Source organism: Cupressus sempervirens, chromosome 9 (assembly GCF_028749045.1).
Source record: "Cupressus sempervirens isolate cs-2001-9-10 chromosome 9, ASM2874904v1, whole genome shotgun sequence".
In the NCBI taxonomy this organism is placed as follows: domain Eukaryota; kingdom Viridiplantae; phylum Streptophyta; class Pinopsida; order Cupressales; family Cupressaceae; genus Cupressus; species Cupressus sempervirens.
The window spans coordinates 707,088,899-707,109,420 of record NC_143126.1 but is presented as its reverse complement, the minus strand read 5'-3'; the positions used below and the strand labels follow the sequence as shown (position 1 = coordinate 707,109,420).

General features: G+C 35.4%; 1 protein-coding gene across 1 annotated transcript; it reads left to right on the top strand.

The window, feature by feature from the left end:
* The first annotated feature begins 543 nt into the window (after positions 1-543).
* On the top strand, positions 544-14,389 carry LOC149540686 (protein EDS1L-like). Its single transcript, XM_089801786.1, has 4 exons — positions 544-649; positions 920-1,214; positions 3,031-3,792; positions 13,341-14,389. Exons 1-4 carry the CDS (start codon positions 630-632, stop codon positions 14,121-14,123), a joined length of 1,860 nt encoding a protein of 619 aa, XP_089657912.1. The 5' UTR covers positions 544-629; the 3' UTR covers positions 14,124-14,389.
* Positions 14,390-20,522: the final 6,133 nt, after the last annotated feature.

Below are 20,522 nucleotides of genomic sequence, written 5' to 3'. Positions count from 1 at the left end.
ATATTTATTTATTATGGTGCCTCGTCCACCTTTGCCTTAAAAAAAAAAAAACTTAAAAACTAAAAATAAAGTAAATCTACATAATTGAAGTCTGAAACATATAAAAATATTTTATAAATCCCTGTTTTATAATAATCAAAACAGTAATCAGGACTCATTGAACAGGTCTGCTTGGAAAGTAACAGGCCACCGACGACTTCAGGTAAACATCGCCCAAAGTATTAGAGAAGAGCAGGTATTTTAACTTAATTATCTAAATGCCAAGCATAATACCCTACGTAGACTCTCTTCGATGGCCTTGTTTGGATGCTTGTGGACCCACAGATGGAAAAAAAGACGTTTGGGATGTTCGTGGAAGACTGGTCTTTTGCCATCATCGTCTGGCCTAAATGTACCTTCTCCTTTGTCAATGATGAGTAATTTCTCCCCTTTTGCCAAGAAATTTCGTCCACGCTGCAAAATATCCACACTTTTTCTTCCCTTCAGTGACAAGTCTACGCTCTGTTTGCCTATACATACAGCATACAGGTCACCCATTCATTTAGACCATCCAGTGAAGAAGAAAAAGGAAGGAGAGGAAAAATTTGTTTTTGAGTATTTCAGCGCTGATCCAATTTCTCAAGCTTATCATGGCTTCTGTGCTTGCAAGGTTAATAAATTCATGATCTTTTCATTTCATGAATTTATGTGGTGGAACCTGTATAAAGTTTTGAGATCATAGATGCAAAAAATTTGGGTTTTCTAGTTTTGATTTCATTAGCAAATTTCAGCGAAATTCTGATCTGTAACGCTCTAAAAAAGAAAACCACTCGATAGATTCTTTTTCAGGGGGTTTCAAGTTTCCTTTTGTCTTAAATTAGTACGGGTTGCTCTTTTCTTCGTATTGTGCTGATTTTGTTCATGTGGGTTTTGATTGCAGTTTTGGACAACCAGAAACTTTCGAGAGGGCAAGTTATGCTGCTTACAGCAGTGTTAATGGATATGTTCTGCAAGACTGTGGAAACAACGTACTTTGCGTGGCCTTTTCTGGTGCTCTAGAGGCTAGTGCCTTCAGTCAAACAGACACCAAATTTGGCGTCTGCAAAATCAACGAAAATAATGATTGCTTTGAATCCATGGTGGATGGGACTACAAGGAAGGAACGAGAGCCAGCCAGCGTATTTAAACCGGCTCTCATCAAATTTGTGGCCATTTGGAGGGATCTCAAAGCCCAGGTTTGTAGATTATTTCTAAACTCGGTTGATCGAGCAGATTTAAGTAGGAAAGAGTGAATAAGATGTATTAACCTGTTTTGGGTATGTAACTGGAAAGATTACACTCATTTTAAAGAAAAATCGCAGCTTTTAGAAAACTACCCAGAATCTGCTTGACATGTGTAAGGTTTTCAGAGCTGGGGAGGTTATCCTTTTGGATATATTTTCTAGAATCCAGGGGAAAACTTCAGCCAATCAAAAGTGGGTATTTTTGTAGTTAGTATTCCGCTTATTGGGTTACACCTGTGCAGTTCTTATGAAGAGGCGTTAAAAACAGAGGACTGTCCCAGATCTTACGTAGGGCAGCAGTCAAAGGAAGTTGCCTCTTCCCTCCCTCCCTTTTTTTTCGACAGCTGCTTACTTTTTTGTTAGGGTTTTTTTCACCTGGGAAACATAGACTGTTTGTGTTTATTGGGTATAATTGAGATCATATATCTGTCTATGTAAAAGGTCTCACTGGTCTCAGGCCTGCTATGTGGGTATAGTTTTGCCCCTTTTCGTAAGCCAAATCCATCTCAGAGTGAATAGATTTGACTGGGCTTGTTAATCCAGTCCAGGTTCATTCCTGGTTTTTTTTTTTTTTTGAGTAAATCTACTCATACTCGTACATGTGTCCAAGTAGTTCTGTCTATTTAGGAGAACATCAAGATTACCATGCTGAACTTTACATTCACCAAACAAAAAAAACATAGGGCTTTATCGTTACGATAGGGTCTTTAAGAGTCCAAAATTCAAGTTTTGCCCAAAGAAAGTGATAATGGGTTTGGGTGATTCTCTCAGGAGCCAGAAATGGCAGACTATACCGAGAGGTGGTTGTCTCAGAAGCTATGAAAAACCGAACCTATTTTGTTTCAGATTCTGTAATCAGCTACATTTATCTATTGAGCTAAACACAGGAAGCGTAAAGAAGGAATCTTGGAAATACATGTATAAATCTTTCTACTTCAAAATTTATAAATCTAATATTATCTTGATGTCATATTATTATCGGAATTTAACTGTGTAGTTTTTGAGTCAAATTTATGACCTTCATTTCATTAGTGGTTCACATGAACCTATATCTCTCTCTCTCAGAAGAATGAATGGAACACTTACCACTCATTGGATCTAGGTGATGTTTACATAGGTGAAACACCGGAACTTCCTGGGAGGTCATCCCTCTCAGTACTACACCAATTCAAGCACATTTTACAACTGAGTTTCCTCCATAGCTAAACTTCAAAACCTTCACTAAATGTTGTGCCTTAGTTTTTGAGTCAAACTCATTGACCAACATTTCATGAGTACGGTGGTTCACACAGACCCATCTCTCATGAAAATGAATTAGATCTAAGTGATGCTCACATAGGTGAGGCACTGTGGCTTCCAATAAGTATCGAGTGTTTCATTCATTCTCATGAGAGATGATTTGTGGGAACCACTGACCATAAAACATGGATGAGTGATTTTGATTCAAAAACTACACAATTGAATCCTAATAGCAAATCACAATTTGACTTGTTGTAGAAAATATCCCCTAATTATCAATTTTCCTGTTGTCCAGTGACCTCCATTTTGAAATCATCCCTTATCTGCAAATCCAAAGAGTCTACCTTTGGCCATTGCTGAGAGAAAATGCTTCGAAGTACTCTGTAGGCAAGAAGTCATTATTTTCCCCGATTGTCATGGCTGAATTTATCATCAGACAACATTACGTTTGCTTAATTATTTATATTCAGTGCTAGACACAATGATTTTGTACATGGAATTAAGTAAACTTCATATTTTGTTCCTACAGGTTGCAGAGGCACTTGCAACAGGAAAAACTGTTGTGTTCACAGGCCACAACATTGGAGGTGGGATTGCTACTTTGGCCACACTTGCAAGTTTGGAGAAATGGGGCAAGGGAGCCCCTGTTTTCGCCATCACATTTGGTTTTCCCCTGGTTGGAGATGAAATTCTAGCAAGAGCGGTTCGTAGGCAGGGGTGGGACAATCATTTCTATAATGTTGTTTCAAAGCGTGATGGTTTTGCCAGTACTTTACTGGCCCCATGCATCTCTGTCTCAGGCTTTATGGAAGAGCTGTTGCCTTACTGGCAGAGATCTGTTGAGCAGATGAATAGTGGAGATACAGACGTTATTATGGGGCTTGCTGACGTGGACTTCAAAAAGTATGTGCTCACTGTCCTGCACCATGCTTGTGCAGTGGTTAACTTGACCACGGTTAACAATATGGAACCTGGAAACAAACTGATTGCAAGCCTGAAGCCTGCAGTTAAGTTAAGCCCTTATAGGCCATTTGGGTTTTATCTCTTCTGCTCAGATGAAGGTGCCCTTTTTGTTGAAAACTACGAGGCTGTCTTCTCCATACTCTTCTATTCCTTAGCCAGTGCACAGGATCAGGTTTCTATCTCAGACCACACTAATTATGGGAGAGTTTTCAATGGAAAGACGATCATGGTCAATTTGGAAGGGCTTCAGAATCTTCCATTAGCACAAGGTGCAGCACACGCTTCTCCCATGGAAAATCAACTTCATGAACTTGGACTCGGCATTCAGGTCAGCGTCGTTCATCTGGCCTTTTATTTAACTATTATAGTTATTAAGTTTTTATAAAAATGGTTTTAGATTGATAATTTTGTGTCAGAATTTTAGGAAAACTTTGAGGATCAGTTATTTATCTCTTTTATTATTAGTTCTTTTATTATTAGTACTTGTCATAGATTAAGTACTATTGTGATATTTTTTACATTTCATTGTTAATCTCATTAAAAGTTTTTCTTTATTTTTAAATTTAATTATAAAATCAATACATTGTACATAGTTAGATGTAAGAATTTTTACTTAATAATTTGTATAAAATATATTTCTATTATTTGATTGGATGAATAATGTGATTTATATCATTTTAACTGAATTATAAAATATAATATTTTATACGTTTTAAGATTTTTAATATTGTATTTTATAAATTACTTTCAATTAAAAATATTATGTACACTTATACAAAATTTTGGAAAAAGAGGGGTAAAAATTTATTACAATTGGACCAGCGCAAAGGGAAGCTGCCTCCTATCCATAATATTCTAGCCCGGAATATGACCAGAAGCCCATTTGACCAAACAATCAACAACTTTGTTCCATTCACAAGGAATGCAAGTAAACCTAATGAACTCAAGAGAGGTACAAAAGAGAAGAGTCTGATTAACAATAGTGGCCAGTTGCCAACTAACATCCTCAAGCTTCTGCAAGGAAAGCAAGTTCACCACCACTTGGGAGTTAGACTCACAGATAATCTTGCGCGATCCCCACAAACAACACTGTTCCATAGCATATAAAATGACCTGAGCTTCCATGATATTGTTAGTGTAGTCACCCTTATGCACTGAGAAAAAGAATTTAACTTCACCAAAACTACAATGAGCCACTCCCCCAATACCAGTAGGGCTTGGATTCCCTCGAGAAGAACCATCAGTGTTAATTTTCAATACTCCATGAGGAGGAGTCCAATGCCCCCTCCCGATTCACCCATCATTTCTTTTGATGCTGAGGCTACTTCTCTTTGATACCATTGAGTTGCAACCCCATCCTGAAGATGAAAATTGAGGCGATTACATATAGCAAAGATTAGCTGGATCCATACCCCCATCTAGCGCACACTTCACTTGAATAGTTTCTTGAAGAGAATGTGAGATCTTCCACCAAAGATGCAAACAATAAAAACCCCAATCCAAAATTCTCTGCAAATGCTCTCCAGAATCTAGAACCCACACTAACTTTCTCCAGCAACTGCCAATCCAAAAAGAAGAGGGAAAAATATCAACAAAAAGGGCAAACAACAAACAAGGGCTAGGGATTGAGCCCTACCCCAAGCCCAGCCGGCATCCATCGCTCCTCATCACTATAGTCTGCACTTGTTTTCCACTCGATCGGTATCCTTATGATAACAAAGATCAAACCATTATACAATATTTAAGAAATACTATTATATATTATTATTTAAAAAATACTATATAATATTTTTTTTGATGGGTAACATTTTGTATTATATTGATAAAAAGAGAGATACATTGCTTTGGTATGGCTGAATGCCTTCATGCTTATACTACCCATACCTTGACCATTCACATGCCATTAGACAAATAATTCAGAGTATGAACTCTCTGAAGAAGACAAAACCATCCAACCCAAACACATAAACGATCAAACAAACAAAATAGAGCCATTGTCATCTCCAATGTCTGTAATTTCTTACTCCTTGAACCATCACACAACTTCCTCACGAGTGAATGTTGGAGTTGAATGGTCATCCATTACTGAATTCCCCTGCCTCCCCCGGTGGCGCTTTCCATTGCCCTCACCTTCTTTGACTAGCAACAAGGCATCAACCCAAACTCCTTTTGATGTAGACACACCCTCCTTAAGGTGGCATTTCTTCACTATTTGGTGGCGAATTTGTTGTCCAAGAGTGAGTGTGCTCTTTCTCAGTGTGGCCTTTATAAAGCCTTGTTCATTCTCCTCCGGCACCCAAATGTGCCCAATCAAGAACTCCACTATATTTTTCCACCCCTATTTTGCTTTAGGGGTATGGGCACCTTGTGGATTTGAGGATAGCCACACAACAAATGGCTGAATTGAAGAGTCCACTCCACCAATTAGCCTCCAAGGTTCAATTCCCATCTCAACACCTACACCCATAACAACTCTCTCAATTATGCCCTCCAATCGCAGAAGCCACTGCCTGTCCACACATGCAGTAACAACCTGGCGGACCTCTTCTTTCAATTCCCCCACCATCAACATGAGCACAACAAACAACAACACCGCATCCAAATTTGATCTCCTCTTCTAGAATGTGTTCAAATATTTTGGCCCTAGCGTTTGTTGTACGCCCTCTAGAAAGGTCAGGTCGTCAAAGACAAATGTGTTTGAGACGTCGTGTGGTAACTTGGCCTTTGTAGGTTTGCATCTGAGAATTCGAGTCCAGAGCGAAGTTTGCCTCCATTTCTGTCACAGTGGAAAACAAATGAACTTGCCCTGCCTTCAACTGAATATATCTACCTTGGAACTCTTTGGAACTAAGTCAAACCAACACTCCATTTGACTCGCACGAGGGATACATCGGTAGATTGGAAATCTCTGCTTACTGTGGAATGATATAATGTCATCGGAAGTCGGAGTCATGATGCCTTTACCTTAAACCATCGAGTTTTAAATTTTCATGTGTGAATTAATGTGTCTAATGGCCAAACAACAGTGCTCTCTTTATTCTAATCCAAGGTGACGAAAGTCCTCAAAGATTTCATTTTGTGGACCCAATGCTGCATTGGCACCTATATTGGCTTAACATATCCACCACCTTGTTTGCTTCCTGATATAAATGTGAAACCCTAAAATCATCAAAATCCAAAAGCAATTCGTTGACTTGTTGTATACATTGATCCAGGTGCCATACCTCCACCTTCCCTCTCTTAATGCCATTTATGATGATCTCTGAATCACCTTACAGATGAATGCGTTTATAGCCAATTTTTGCGCCTAAGCCCAGAGCCTTCTTGGCTACAAAACATTCTGCAGTATTATTCGTTCCATCCTGCAAATGTTTGGCTGCAAAAGCGCGAATGTTGCCCTTGTGGTCTCTCGCCACACACCCACACCCTGAAACACCTCAGTTTCCTCGGCTGCCCCGTTAAAGTTAATCTTAATCCAACCATCCTACGCTATTGCCCTTTTCAAAGTTGGATTAATCCCAACAAGCCCAAGAACGGGCCTACTATAATATTTTTATTAATTTAAATAGTCTATATACTATATGAAAACTAAATTTATAATAAAACTAAGTCATTATATGACAATTGTTAATTATATATATATTATAATCTCATAGTTTAATATTTGATTATAACAAATATTGAAATATTTAATAATTTAAATTTTGAATTAAATAGAATACCATATCAATGTATGTTAATAATAGTTCTAATATAAATATAATAACTAATAGTACTGATCCACTTAGTGCTCTAGACAAAATAAAATGAAAATTGAATTTTGATAAGATATTACCCAGTGAAAGTTTTGTCATTAGATCTAACCTAGTGCAGCGTGGAAGCCCCGACTTCACTAATATTAGGATAAATCAGACACGAACTGTATTAATTATTTATAATATTATTACTTTATTTATTTATTAAATTTTAAAATAAAGACACTGTTACTTTTATACGTAGAAATATTGTAATATAGTATTCATATTGTAATATAGAATTCAGTAATATACTTAAAAATATATTGTAACTGTAAGGATTAAACAGAGAATGAAAATGTTGCAATAAGAAGAAATACACAACACCGGATTTATCCTGGTTCACCACAATAGTGGCTACGTCCAGACTGCAGAGTATTGAATTAATAAGAAAAAGTTAAGTTACAAATGAGCAGGAGCAGCATATAAAAGGGCTCCAATAATATTACAAATGAAGAGTCTTTGGAAACCAAGAGACTCGATTATTGGAGGGAAAAGAAGACTTGACTGTTGGCCTTCACAATATCAACAAACTCCCACCTGAAGGACAACCAATGCTGCAACTGATCACCCAATACCCTGCTCAAAGAATGATCTATCTTTTCTTCACAAGCCCAAGAGAAGTTCTAGCACATTCGAACTTCTCTTTGGCAACAACCTTCGTGAATATATCAGCCGGATTTATCTTGGTGTCAATCTTGACAACATTCAGCTTGCCCTCTTCGACTGCATGACGAACAAAGTGAGCATGTGCATCAACATGCTTGGAGCGACGTTGTGATGACTGATTATGTGCCATGAAGATCGCACTACGGCTGTCACAAAACAGATTATATTCATTTTGATGAACTTTCAATTCACCAAGTAATCGCTGAAGCCAAATCATTTCCCTTGCACCTTCGGAAAGAGCTAAGTATTCAGCTTCAGCCGAAGAAAGAGCAATGCAATGTTGCAACCGTGAAGCCCAACTGATCGCAGCTCCAGCAAATGTGAAGGTGTAACTAGTGGTAGACCTTCGTTTGTCCAAGTCTCCGGCAAGATCAGAATCAGTGTAACCTTGTAGTTGAACTTTGTTTCCGCCAAAACATAAAACATAAGCTGAAGTACCTTTTAGATACCTTAGTATCCATTTGACGGCTTCCCAATGAGCTTTGCCGGGATTGCTCATGAACCTGCTCACAACTCCCACCGCATGAGCAATGTCGGGGCGAGTAGAAACCATAGCATACATAATACTACCAATGGCTGATTTGTATGGAATTTTCTCCATAAATTCTTTTTCTTCCTGTGTTTGAGAACATAATTCAGAACTTAATCGAAAATGACCAGCAAGAGGAATAGGAGTTACTTTTGATTCAGCCATGCCAAATCTTTCAACAACTTTGTCAATGTATTGTTTTTGAGACAAAGTGATTTCCCTCTTTTTCCTATCCCTTGTGATTGTCATGCCAAGAATCTTTTTAGCTGCCCCTAAGTCTTTCATTGCAAACTTGCTTGCCAATTTTTGTTTCAACTGATTAACTATTCTTTTGTTTGAGCCAGCTACTAACATATCATCGACATAAAGAAGAAGGATGACAAACTCACCGCTTGGAAGTTTCTTGAAGTAAACACATGGGTCTGATTCACATCTTGTGAAATTATGCTCTGTCATGAAGCGATCAAATTTTACATACCACTGTCTTGGGCTTGTTTGAGGCCATACAAGCTTCGATTTAATCTGCAATAAAGATGTTCATGTCCCTTCTTTACGAACCCTTGAGGCTGCTCCATGTAAAGTTCTTCTACATCACCATGTAGGAATGCGGTTTTTACATCAAGCTGTTCTAACTCAAGATCCCACGCTGCTGCTAATCCCAAAACAGTTAGGATGGTTGTCATCTTGACAATTGGTGAGAAGATTTCATTGAAATCTATCCCTTTTTCTTGATCAAATCCCTTTACCACCAATCTGGCTTTGAAGCGTTTATTGCCTTCCGCTTCATCTTTCACACGATATATCCACTTGTTCCTAAGTGGTCTTCGATTAGGCGGAAGAGATACCAAATCCCAGGTTCGATTCTTGAGTAAAGAATCCATTTCTTCACGCATCGCTGTTTGCCATTTATCACTATTGACATCTTTGAGCGCTGCTTTGAATGTAGACGGTTCTGAAAATTCTGAAACTAGAATTGAAGGCTCTGCTTCTTCAGCGTACAATAATTCATAATCAGAGAATTTAGCCGGCATTTTTCATTCTCTAGTGGATCTTCTCATTTGGGGTTCTCTATTCTCTGGTTGAACCAATTCAAATGGAGAACCGGTTACACTAGTTCGCTGGTTTAAATGTTGAATGCCCTCTCTGCTGCTTGAGAACAGATTATTATGAAGTGTGCCTTCTCCCTGTGATATATTTGTATTGGGTGCCTCAAAACCGGTAATACCAAGATGCTGGTCTGTGCTCTCACCATGTATATCCTGCACATTAACGTCCTGCAAATCAATTTGCACACCTTGCGAATTGACTTCTACACCCTGCGGATGCGGATTAACATTTCTATCCTGTGGATTTGCTTGGTATGCGGCTTTCATTGTTTCAGCTGGATTAACTTTAGTATACTGCATACCATTTACCACCTGCAGATTACTTGGACCCTGCGGATTACATGGCATATTATCTACACTCTGAAACTGCCCTCGTATATTGCCATGGATGTGATCTGTATTTGCTTCCATGTTTCTCACATTTTCTTGTGCTTTCTTGTAAGCCCGACAATTTCTCTTTGTGTGGCCAGGCTTACCACAAAACCAGCATTCACCATTCCTACCTCTTGACCTTGAACGATTGGGTGACTTTGATCTTCGCTGATAGTAATTATTATTTCCTCTATGATGGCTTCTTCCTCTTCTCTCAGTGCTGACCATAGTGAGAGCATCACCGGATGAGGAGTCTTTGTTACTCCTTCTCATGTCTTCACTTAATAAAGTGGCAACAACTTCATCATAGGCCAGCTTTGACTTCGTAGAGCTTGAAGTACTTACAGCTGTAACTATGGGATCCCAACTATCAGGGAAAGAACATAACAAGATGATTGCTTTGGATTCGTCATCTTGAGTCATACCAACCGAGCTTGCTTGACATAATAGGGTGTTCAAATCATTTATATGATTTGACATTGCAATCCCTTCATTTTCAGTTTGTAGAGTTTCTTCATAATGAAGATTTTGTTTGCAGCCGACGCCGTTTGATACATATTTTGAAGTTTGTCCCAAACATCTTTTGTTGACGTCTCATTTGAGACATTGAACAAGACATTTTTCGCTAGTGAGAGAAAAATGGATGCCATCGCCTTGTCATCCATCTTTTGCCAATCTTCATCAGTCATTGTAGACGGTTTCTTAGACTTTCCTTCAATTGCGAGAGCCAAGTCTTGCTTAACCAGCAAGGAACGCATCTGCACTTTCCACAGGCTGTAATTCTTGCCTGTAAATTTCTCTATTTTCAAATCCTCCATCTTTCTGAAAAATTCGACACTGATTTTCCAACCTGCACACCTCGTGCTCTGATACCAATTGTAGGGCCCATTTGCCGTTGCACCAAAAGCCATGACTATTAGTGAACATGAAACACCACATAATTAACCACCTGTGGGCAGGGGAGCGCGTCGCATCACCCAACAATCTCCTCCTCGACGCGCATACCAGGTGCTTACGCGGGTCGGGAAGGCAACAGGGAGATTTGAACCCATGACCAGGCCAAAACCAGGCTCTGATACCAATTGTAAGGATTAAACAGAGAATGAAAATGTTGCAATAAGAAGAAATACACAACACCGGATTTATCCTGGTTCACCACAATAGTGGCTACGTCCAAACTGCAGAGTATTGAATTAATAAGAAAAAGTTAAGTTACAAATGAGCAGGAGCAGCATATAAAAGGGCTCCAATAATATTACAAATGAAGAGTCTTTGGAAACCAAGAGACTCGATTATTGGAGGGAAAAGAAGACTTGACTGTTGGCCTTCACAATATCAACAGTAACATGGTATTCTGAGATTCTAAATGAAAAAAATACAATTTAATAAAATATTAGATGTTCATATTATTTAAATAAATATAAGATAAGATATGGTAAAAAGTAAGTAGAGTAAAATTTATTTTATTTATTTATATTTTGATGTATTAAAAAAAAAATATATATATATATATAAATGAAATAAGTACTGAAATTTCACTATTATATTTTGCTTTCATTTGAAGTGTGTGTTTTTTAAAATGATCATATTTCAAAATATATAGTACTTATACAAATAGAGATCTAAAGTAACTATTTAGATACTTCTTTTTACTTCAATTAAAAATACAAGAATTATTTTTAAGAAATAATGAATGTTATAGTTTAATATTTGTGTCTGATATGAAATAAAAAATAAATAAATAATATAGCCCAAATTTACATAAAAAATGTCTTAGTTTATATTATCCTCAATTTCTTGATATTGTTTCCGATAATTGACACATTGGAAAATGTGAGTATTAAGTCTCTTAGGTCACAAAGTAAAGCTTAATACTCACATTTTCCAAGAATGGTGGAATTGATTCAACAATGTTAATTGAAAGGTTAAAACTTTTAAAGATGTGTTAAGACCTCTCAAGGGCCCCACAACTCATTATTTGGATCACTACTTTATCCTAATGATGAGACAATTAAGTTTTAGCATATCTAATCCGAATATCTAAAATTTGCCATACTCTCTCCTTATAAAACCTTTTCTTTGGAAGAAACAAACTACTAATTTAAACAATATATTTCTTTGAAACGTAATTTCAAATCCTTGGTGATCCTCACTATCTGAAAGGTCCAATTGTTTGAAACTTAAATTTGAATCCTTACACAACGGAATTTAAAGAATTCCCTTCTAAGAACATTTCCAATTTACAAATGTGAAATCTAAATATCTTTTCAAATACCTTCTCAAAGATTAGTTTTATAGTTCAGATTTAAACAAGAGTGGAGTTTCATTATTATTTAAAAAATTATAAACAACTCGGAATATTGGATTCAGTCATGATCGGTCGTTCAGTTTTTCAATAAAATCACGATGAGAATATTTCTGTGGATTTAACGATTCTGATGCCATTCGCTAATTAGTCGAAGCAGAATGATATTTGAGATGTCGTGGAAGGTAGACTACATATATATAAAGTGGTAAATTGAAAGGAAAATTCAAAATATTAATTTTGTTCACAGGACAAGGGACATACAGTCTTGTTAAACATCATAGTTACACAGATGAAATTATATGTTTGCAGTTACAACTGTTTGTTCAATTTAATCTGGGGCACTGCTTTAAAAGAAGAATTTGCAATTTTGTGTAAAGATATAATTTTTAATATTTATTTGTTATTTTGGAGATATTTTTTCATTATTTGTTATATCTTTCCTTTTGTTTATAATTTTTAGATTTTTTAAATTTCAATTTAATTAGATACTATCAAATAAGATCTTATAGTGTGTATTAAAGTAATTTATTTATTATATTAGGAATATTTCACATTCAAATTTTAATGTTTCATCAATAATTAAAACAGATAAATTTTACTTTGAAATATTTGAAAAACAGAAGAAATACTTTTCTTTCTATTTTTCAAATGTTTGTTTTTTAATGTTTCATCAATAATTAAAACAGATAAATTTTACTTTGAAATATTTGAAAAACAAAAGAAATACTTTTCTTTTTACTTTTCAAATGTTTGTTTTTTTTCATTGATTCTAAGAATACTCAGAAGTGAGTGTATAATATTATATATTTATATTTTATCAAATTTGAATTTTATATCCTAATTTCTCTACAAAAGTGGAGGTACATTACATGCCTAAATTTGGACATATTTCATTAATATCAAATTTCTACATTACAATAGAAGTCTTCACTTCCCAAATTCGATTATATACATGTATAGTTACTACCTGTATGTTACATAAATATATTCACAAGTTCTGTATCCATATTATGTAGTTGGTCCTTACATATAAAAGTATTCTTTTGATCTCTGACCTTATATTAAAATCTCTTTTATGTTTGTTAACTCTGTTAGCAGAACACAAGGGCCAGACTTGCACTGAGAGCTGCAGGAGAGGCGGAGCAGAAGCTGATTGACAACCGCAACAAACTGAAGGAGGAACTGGCAAAGCTGTTTGAAGGAGCGCGTGCGAAGGAAGCGGCACACATGACAAAGCTCAAAGAGTACAGATCCAACTGCTTGACCCAGAGAAACATCGGGTACTATGACGCCTTCAGAGAGCAGAAGGAGAAGGTTGATTTTCATGCCAACCTCAACCGCCTGAACCTCGCTGCCTTTTTTGACAAACTCGAAGAGATGGTGGAAACACACCAGGTGCCTGACGACTTCCACTTCATCGAAGAACTGATAAAAGAAGGAACAGAGTACAGGCTTCTTGTAGAGCCTCTTGACGTGGCTAATTATTACAGGCTGGGCAAGCACGAGGATTCTGGACATTATATGAGAAATGCAAGGCCGCGTCGTTATAAGGCTCTTGAAAAGTGGTTGGCAGACATAAAACCCCAAGAAAAGAAGATGGCTGTGATTAGTGGTCTGCAAGATGTAACAAAGGATTCCTGCTTCTGGGCTCACGTGGAAGAAGTTTCGTGGATTATGAACAATCCAACGGAAAAGGCAGAGGTTAAGAGTACCAAGTGCAGTGAATTCCAGAACTATGTGAAGCAACTGTCGGACAGGAAGGAGTTGTGTGAGGAGGAAGTTAAGGCGGGGGATTCCACTTTTGTCAAGTGGTGGAATAAGCTGAGCCCACAAGAAAAGCAAACCTCCCCTATCGCTCGTATCTTTCGAGGCATAAACTAGCTGGGCCATTATTATATCAGTTTTTGGATTTGCTCCTTTTGAGGAATTGAGTGACACTATGGTTGAAGTGGCTTAGTTGCTGTTTAGACTTGAATGTCATGATTAAACTTTGTTTGTGTTTTAGCTCTGCATTATTCCAAGATAATGCTATATGTAATTATATTTTACTCTAGTAGATAATTTTTGTTTGCTCTCTTTTGTAATGCTGGACAGTAGTATTTTCCCTGGTTATTTGAGTATGCTAATGTAAATTCTCTTTTTAGTAATTTCAATGGTTGGAGAAAATGGAATAGTAGGACATTTGCACAGCATAAATTACTATGCTTATAACTGACGATTTTGAGTGCTGTACTATAGGATATGCTGTTTCTTAATATTAAGTTTTTTTTAATCTTAGTTTGATAATGGAGAAAATTATCCGTTTTCAGAATGGATTGGAGCTCCTTTTTTGTTATAGTAAAAATTTGGAGGTTATAATAGGGAACTTTATCCGGACTGTGAAGCGAGCTGAATACACTGTTGAGATTGTTTGTTTATTTAGAGTGTCACGTCATAATAATTTCTTATTTCTTACGTGGCTAGATTTTGCTTTGGAGGATCATAATGTTATATACATTATTATTATTGTGATATTGCTATTATTATTTTTGTTAATGACGTCAAAGTTATCAGTAGTAAAATTTATTTATGTACTTTTTAGAACATTGATGCAGAGAAATCCATATCTATCAAACAAGGGTGACAATGAAACGGTTAATTTTATTTCCCGTCTTGGCCATCCCCTTCCACATGATTTATTTAGTAGAGTTCTCTGTTCAAATTCTTCTGAAGCATGACTCCCAATGAATAAAAGAGCTTTCCAAAAAGGAAATATTGTCAGAAGAAGTCATCCACGTCATAAATTTGTTACAATTGAACTCATACTTGGTTGTCAGTTTGTTACGCACGTTTAAATAAAACATTCAGCGTTGTCAATGATATTCAGTAGACTATTTCCTTTATTGTCTTCCCTCTACTCACGTGGTCGAAGGTAGTTAGGATAACTATCAGTTCCAGCTGCATCTAGAAGTCTCTACCAACGTGGAAGTCTTGAGAGCTCTTTATATATAAAGGAACAGTAACATATGTTTCAATCAAGCAGACTCAATAAAATGTTCCCTTCTTTCAATCTGCTTTCTACTGTTGTTCTTTGCTCTTAGATTTATTTATATTTCCCTACAAATATTTCTCGCCCAGTTTCAAGCGTTCTCAATGGGCTGTCGTTCGAATTATACCTCTTAAACCTTTGAAGAGTAGATTAGGGTAATTAGAATAATGTATTTGAGATTTAGTTCTTTGTATTCTGTTTTTCTTTTCCCGGTATTATGTACAGCAGCCTGACATGTTCTGTATCTGTTCTACTAATTTAATATCCTTGAGATTTTCTTAAGAAGGCTTGCAAAGTATCAGCTAAGTACCAAAAGTTGTAAACATGAAAGAAGAGTAAATGCAGAAGACAAATTTAATACACAGAGAAGACCATGTTCCATTTCCACACAAAGATTCCATTTCTAAATCCTAAATCCCATGTTTCATTTGCACGCAAACCTTCCATTTTTTCATCTATATTTCCAAATCCCATACTACAAATGCAAGCAAAGACTCCATGTTTTCATCTATATTTTCGAGTCCCATGTTTTAAATACAAGCGAAGTTTCTTCGTTTGTCTTCAAATCCCATGTTTCATTTGTACAAGAGACTCCATTTCTTTATCTATATCTCCATACAGCTTCGGAAGCGAGAGATAAAGATACTTTAGCATGGTTGTTCGGCAAACTATTCCTGCATACACACATGAATAAAGGGATACTTTATTTTCAAGTGATACTTTATTAATGTCTGAATACATGATGCTTTTACATAGATAGCAGTTGCATAAAAATATTATGTAAAGTATTGAATGTCCTTAACAGATATCAAAGAAATCAAATGAACAAATACAATTAGACAGAAAATATTGTCTGTTGAACTCCATACCCCCAACACATTTTGTGAGACAGAACCCATAGGTTCAGATTGCAGGTTCGAATGGAGTAGTTTTCTTATCGCGAATTGTCCTCAAAAAGTTGTTCTATTTTTGCCATAATCAATTGATTTAAGGTTTGGGAGTTGATCTTGTGCAAGCATGACTTCAAAACCCTTCTTACTCGTGTACTCACGCCAAAGTTTAGAACCGCTATCCTCAATCTTGTTCAAGCACGTCTTCAAAACCCTTCTTATTCATGTACTTGAGCCTCTCATGCCAAAGTATAGAACTACTATTCTCAACGACCAATGTTGCTCCAACTTCATCGTAGCACTGAAGAACATATAAACTTCGTAATTTCATCCTTTTGATAGAACCAACACACCTTTGGTTCATTTCCAAGAATATAAAGAAAAAGAAACATTCAAGCTTTGTACATAAAGTTGACTTACATAAATTTGATTTCTTTTGAGAGGTTGAACGTGTATAACATCCTTCAAAATCCATTTACTACCATTCTTTAACAATATTAACATAATATCTTTTCTTACAATTTCACATTCTTTATTATCTCTAAGAAAAACTTTGCTAAACGTACGTTCCTATTAGTTGATAAATGCTCCCCAATATAGAGTAGCACGGAATGAAGCACCAAAATCAAGGACCATGAATCTATAGTCATGTAATTTGCTAATAAAATCAAAATACCATCATCTGTACAACATTAACTTCATTATTTCTTACCTTATCTTGAGACGTTTTGTAGGTCCAACAATTTCCCTTGGCATGAATGGATTTACCACAAAATCAACAAGAGAGAGAAGGGGGGTTATGTAACGCCCCGCTCGGGAACCCAAGAGAATTAAACCTAACATGTTACAATGTTTACTGAACTATTTTTTAAAAAAAAAGTTTAAACAACATCAAGATAACATTAATGCGGAAGCAATAAGAACATACATATCAAATACACATTTGCAATTACAGATACAGTTTCAATTCCTCAAGGATTCCTTTACGTTGAGTCACATTTAATAATTTTAAATTAATTAGTTTAAGTTCCAAGTACAATGTCTCAAGATCATAAAGAAATAACAGATACATAATCGCATAAGCAAATGCATAAGTATAAACAATACAATGAAAGTACATCCACTAAATAACATCCACTGCACATGTCGCAAGGTATGTGAGAAAAGATACAATACATCAGAATACATGATAACATATATACATCATATGAAAAGAAGTTATCTGAGATAAGAATTAAGAATGATAAAGGTACATCTTCTGCAACGATCATCCAACAGCTGGCAATGTGAAGGGGGACCCAAATGGTAAGAAGGCACTACTCCCGACCGCGTGGTTGCCTAGTCAGGCTTCCACTCCCACCGTGCAAGGAAGATAATGAACAATCCTCATACGGTAAAACAAACATAAAACATTCCTAGGCAAGGTACCCCTAATAGCCAAAACTACCTCAAAGGTAACACATGCTACTCAAGAAGATAAAATAATCCAGAAAGCAAGAACACTCCATCCAATACCGACATCACATAACCAAACATCATACACAAACCAAGTATAAACCAAATACCAAGATCACAAGATAAAGTCAACAAAAGACAATCACCTCAAGTCAAAAGCCACCTGTCAAAAGTACAACAACCATGAATCACCAATCATCATCAATGAAAGTAATAACCGCAATAAACATATCCAACAATAAATACACCACATCCAACAATAAGTACACCACCAGAGATACACAAAATCTACAGAGGAGACTCAGGTTACATAATAGGGAGTGTCATCACATGGCTGCTTGAGTTACCCTGGATTGGTCTCTTAATAGACCCTGGACCCTCAAGCGTTGAGTTACCCTGGACTGGTTACTATGAACCCCGGACCCTCAACATCACACATATGGAAAACTAGAAAGCCCTCTCAAGAAGACGAGGCACTCTTCTCATTCCCATCCTTAGTCTACACAAGCACTAAAGGCATGGGTAGATCAAATATCTCTAACTTATCTTTTTAGTGTGTTTCCCCCCCATAAATTTTACTTACTAGATTATCACTTATTACAATAACTTGCATTAGGTTACCCTGGCGCTGACCACTTTGGGTCCTGGACCCCTATGCAAGCCACTCCCAAGTCACGTACCTAGACAACCTCTCCTAAGCACAAAAATTCACAGTTGTGTCCCATACCACAACACTCATAAAGATCAAACTCGGTTCCTTAATAGGCAACCTGAAAACAAGATGGTTCTCCCACCCAAGTACACATAAATGCTCCACAAAGTAAACCTCATAAATATAATCTCAATTTGAATCACATAACACATCATGACAACTAGCCACATAATTGGTATAACAGAAATCCCACAAAACCTCTAGTGTACGTCCTAGACTGGTCAACACCTACTCGACACCAAAATGGACAGTATAAGCAAAACAGTATAGTTTCATAGTTTGCGTTTGATTTACAATAATACACAATAAGGTAAAAAGTAAAGTTTCAGTTTTGTGTTCAATGTATGTTTCAAGTGAATGAATTCTCAGTTTATTCCACCAACCAAATCTATAAAATTACCCCCATTTATTTGTCTGACTTAAATATGTAAAATTACCTTCATAATAAAAATCATTTTTCCTAAAAGACTAATCTGAGGATAATCGATTATTTATCTAAATTAAGAAAAAAAAAAAACAATTATTGAATTTAATAACCATCATGTCAATTTTATTAAATTCCACATAAATGATTATTTAACAATAGTAAATGAATTTACACATTGTTATATAATTGTTCTTAATTAAATTAAAAATAATAATTAGTTTAATTAATAATTGTTTTACTATAACTTATTCATTAATAATTTATTTAATTATTACTCATAATAATATAATCTTAAAATTTAATAATTGAAATTATATATATTTTAAATTTAATAATTTAAAAATTTAATACAATTAAAAATTTAATAAATAAATAAAAATTTAAAAAAAGCATATATCAAAACGTTTATAGCCCGCCGGCTTTTATAACATACTGGCCGCAACCCTTAGTAAAGTTGCGGCAGCTCTGCCGTAGACGGCTGCTAATGACAGAGGTACGGGGGGGTAGGGGTTGGGTAAAACCCGCCCCTCCCCAAATTTATTTTTAAATTATTTTTATACAATTTCTAAATTGTATCAAACGCCCCTCACACATCACTAACAATTATTATTATTATTTTTTTAAAATTGATATTAATTAAATTTAACTTATTAAATCTTTATTAATTATAAAATAAAATAAATTTCAAACATGTATAATTAAATATTTTATTTTAATTAATATATTTATTTTTAATTGTTTTCTTTTTTTTAAAAAATAAATTTTATAAATATAATCCGATAGTGAAGATATCATTAACCAAGTGAATTTTCAACTTAGAATTTTCTTCTCTTTCAAGTCCATTTCCGGATTAATTTCCGTACCTAAAATTTATTTTAAAAAAAAAAAAAACATTTATCTTTCAAATCTCAAGCCCGATTTCAATATCCAATAGATTCTTGCATTGTTTGATTTCTTATTCAATCTTATGCAATCCTCTAAAATAATTCAACGAAGTATCCATCTAAGCCATGTACAGATATTTCTCAAACAAGAACAATATTGCATACCCGAAAACAACACATGCAAAAGACACAGAGGAAACATAAACTTGAAGAGTGAAAAACTACTATACAATTAAACCACGAGATCCTACCTGGATCTGATGCTAAACAGTGGCAGCTAGATAAAGATTCCTACTGCAAGTGAAACCCTTCAAGCTACGAAAAACTTTCCTTCTTTTCCAAACCCTTTGATTTTCTTTTCAAACCTGTGTGTGTCCTGAAATCTGTGTGTCTGAAAAACTCTCTGAGACCTGTGTGTGCAATAATGACCCGAAACCTCTAATATAGAATCTAATTACCCTTTAGGGTTTATGTCACCACAACTTCTAAATTAGAATAATTTTATTTAATTAATTCATTCATGCACAATTAATTTTCTTTTTAAATAAAATATTCTTTTATTATTCCTTCATGCACTTTAAGTGAATTGTTAAATTACTTTATTTAACTTTCCACTTTACTTTACTTTAAATTAATTTGTTAACTTTAATCTCATGTGCACATTATTAAATTATCTTTATTCAAGTTCACATGTTTTTTTTATCTTTTAATTAATCTCTTATATTTTAAACTCATTCATGCGAACTTAAATCTTTTTCATAATTTAATATCTTTCTCCTTTTAATATATTTTTTAACGTTTAATTTGATAATATTTATTAACTTAAATAACAATAATATTTAGCATTTATTTAAAAATGAACTCTAAATATATTATTATTAAAT

Excerpts from the sequence above, each read along its gene's own strand:
- LOC149540686 (XM_089801786.1), top strand. The coding sequence starts at position 630 with ATGGCTTCTGTGCTTGCAAG. Across the intron at positions 650-919 it reads ATGGCTTCTGTGCTTGCAAG|TTTTGGACAACCAGAAACTT; the intron begins GTTAATAAATTC and ends TTTTGATTGCAG. Across the intron at positions 1,215-3,030 it reads GGAGGGATCTCAAAGCCCAG|GTTGCAGAGGCACTTGCAAC; the intron begins GTTTGTAGATTA and ends TTGTTCCTACAG.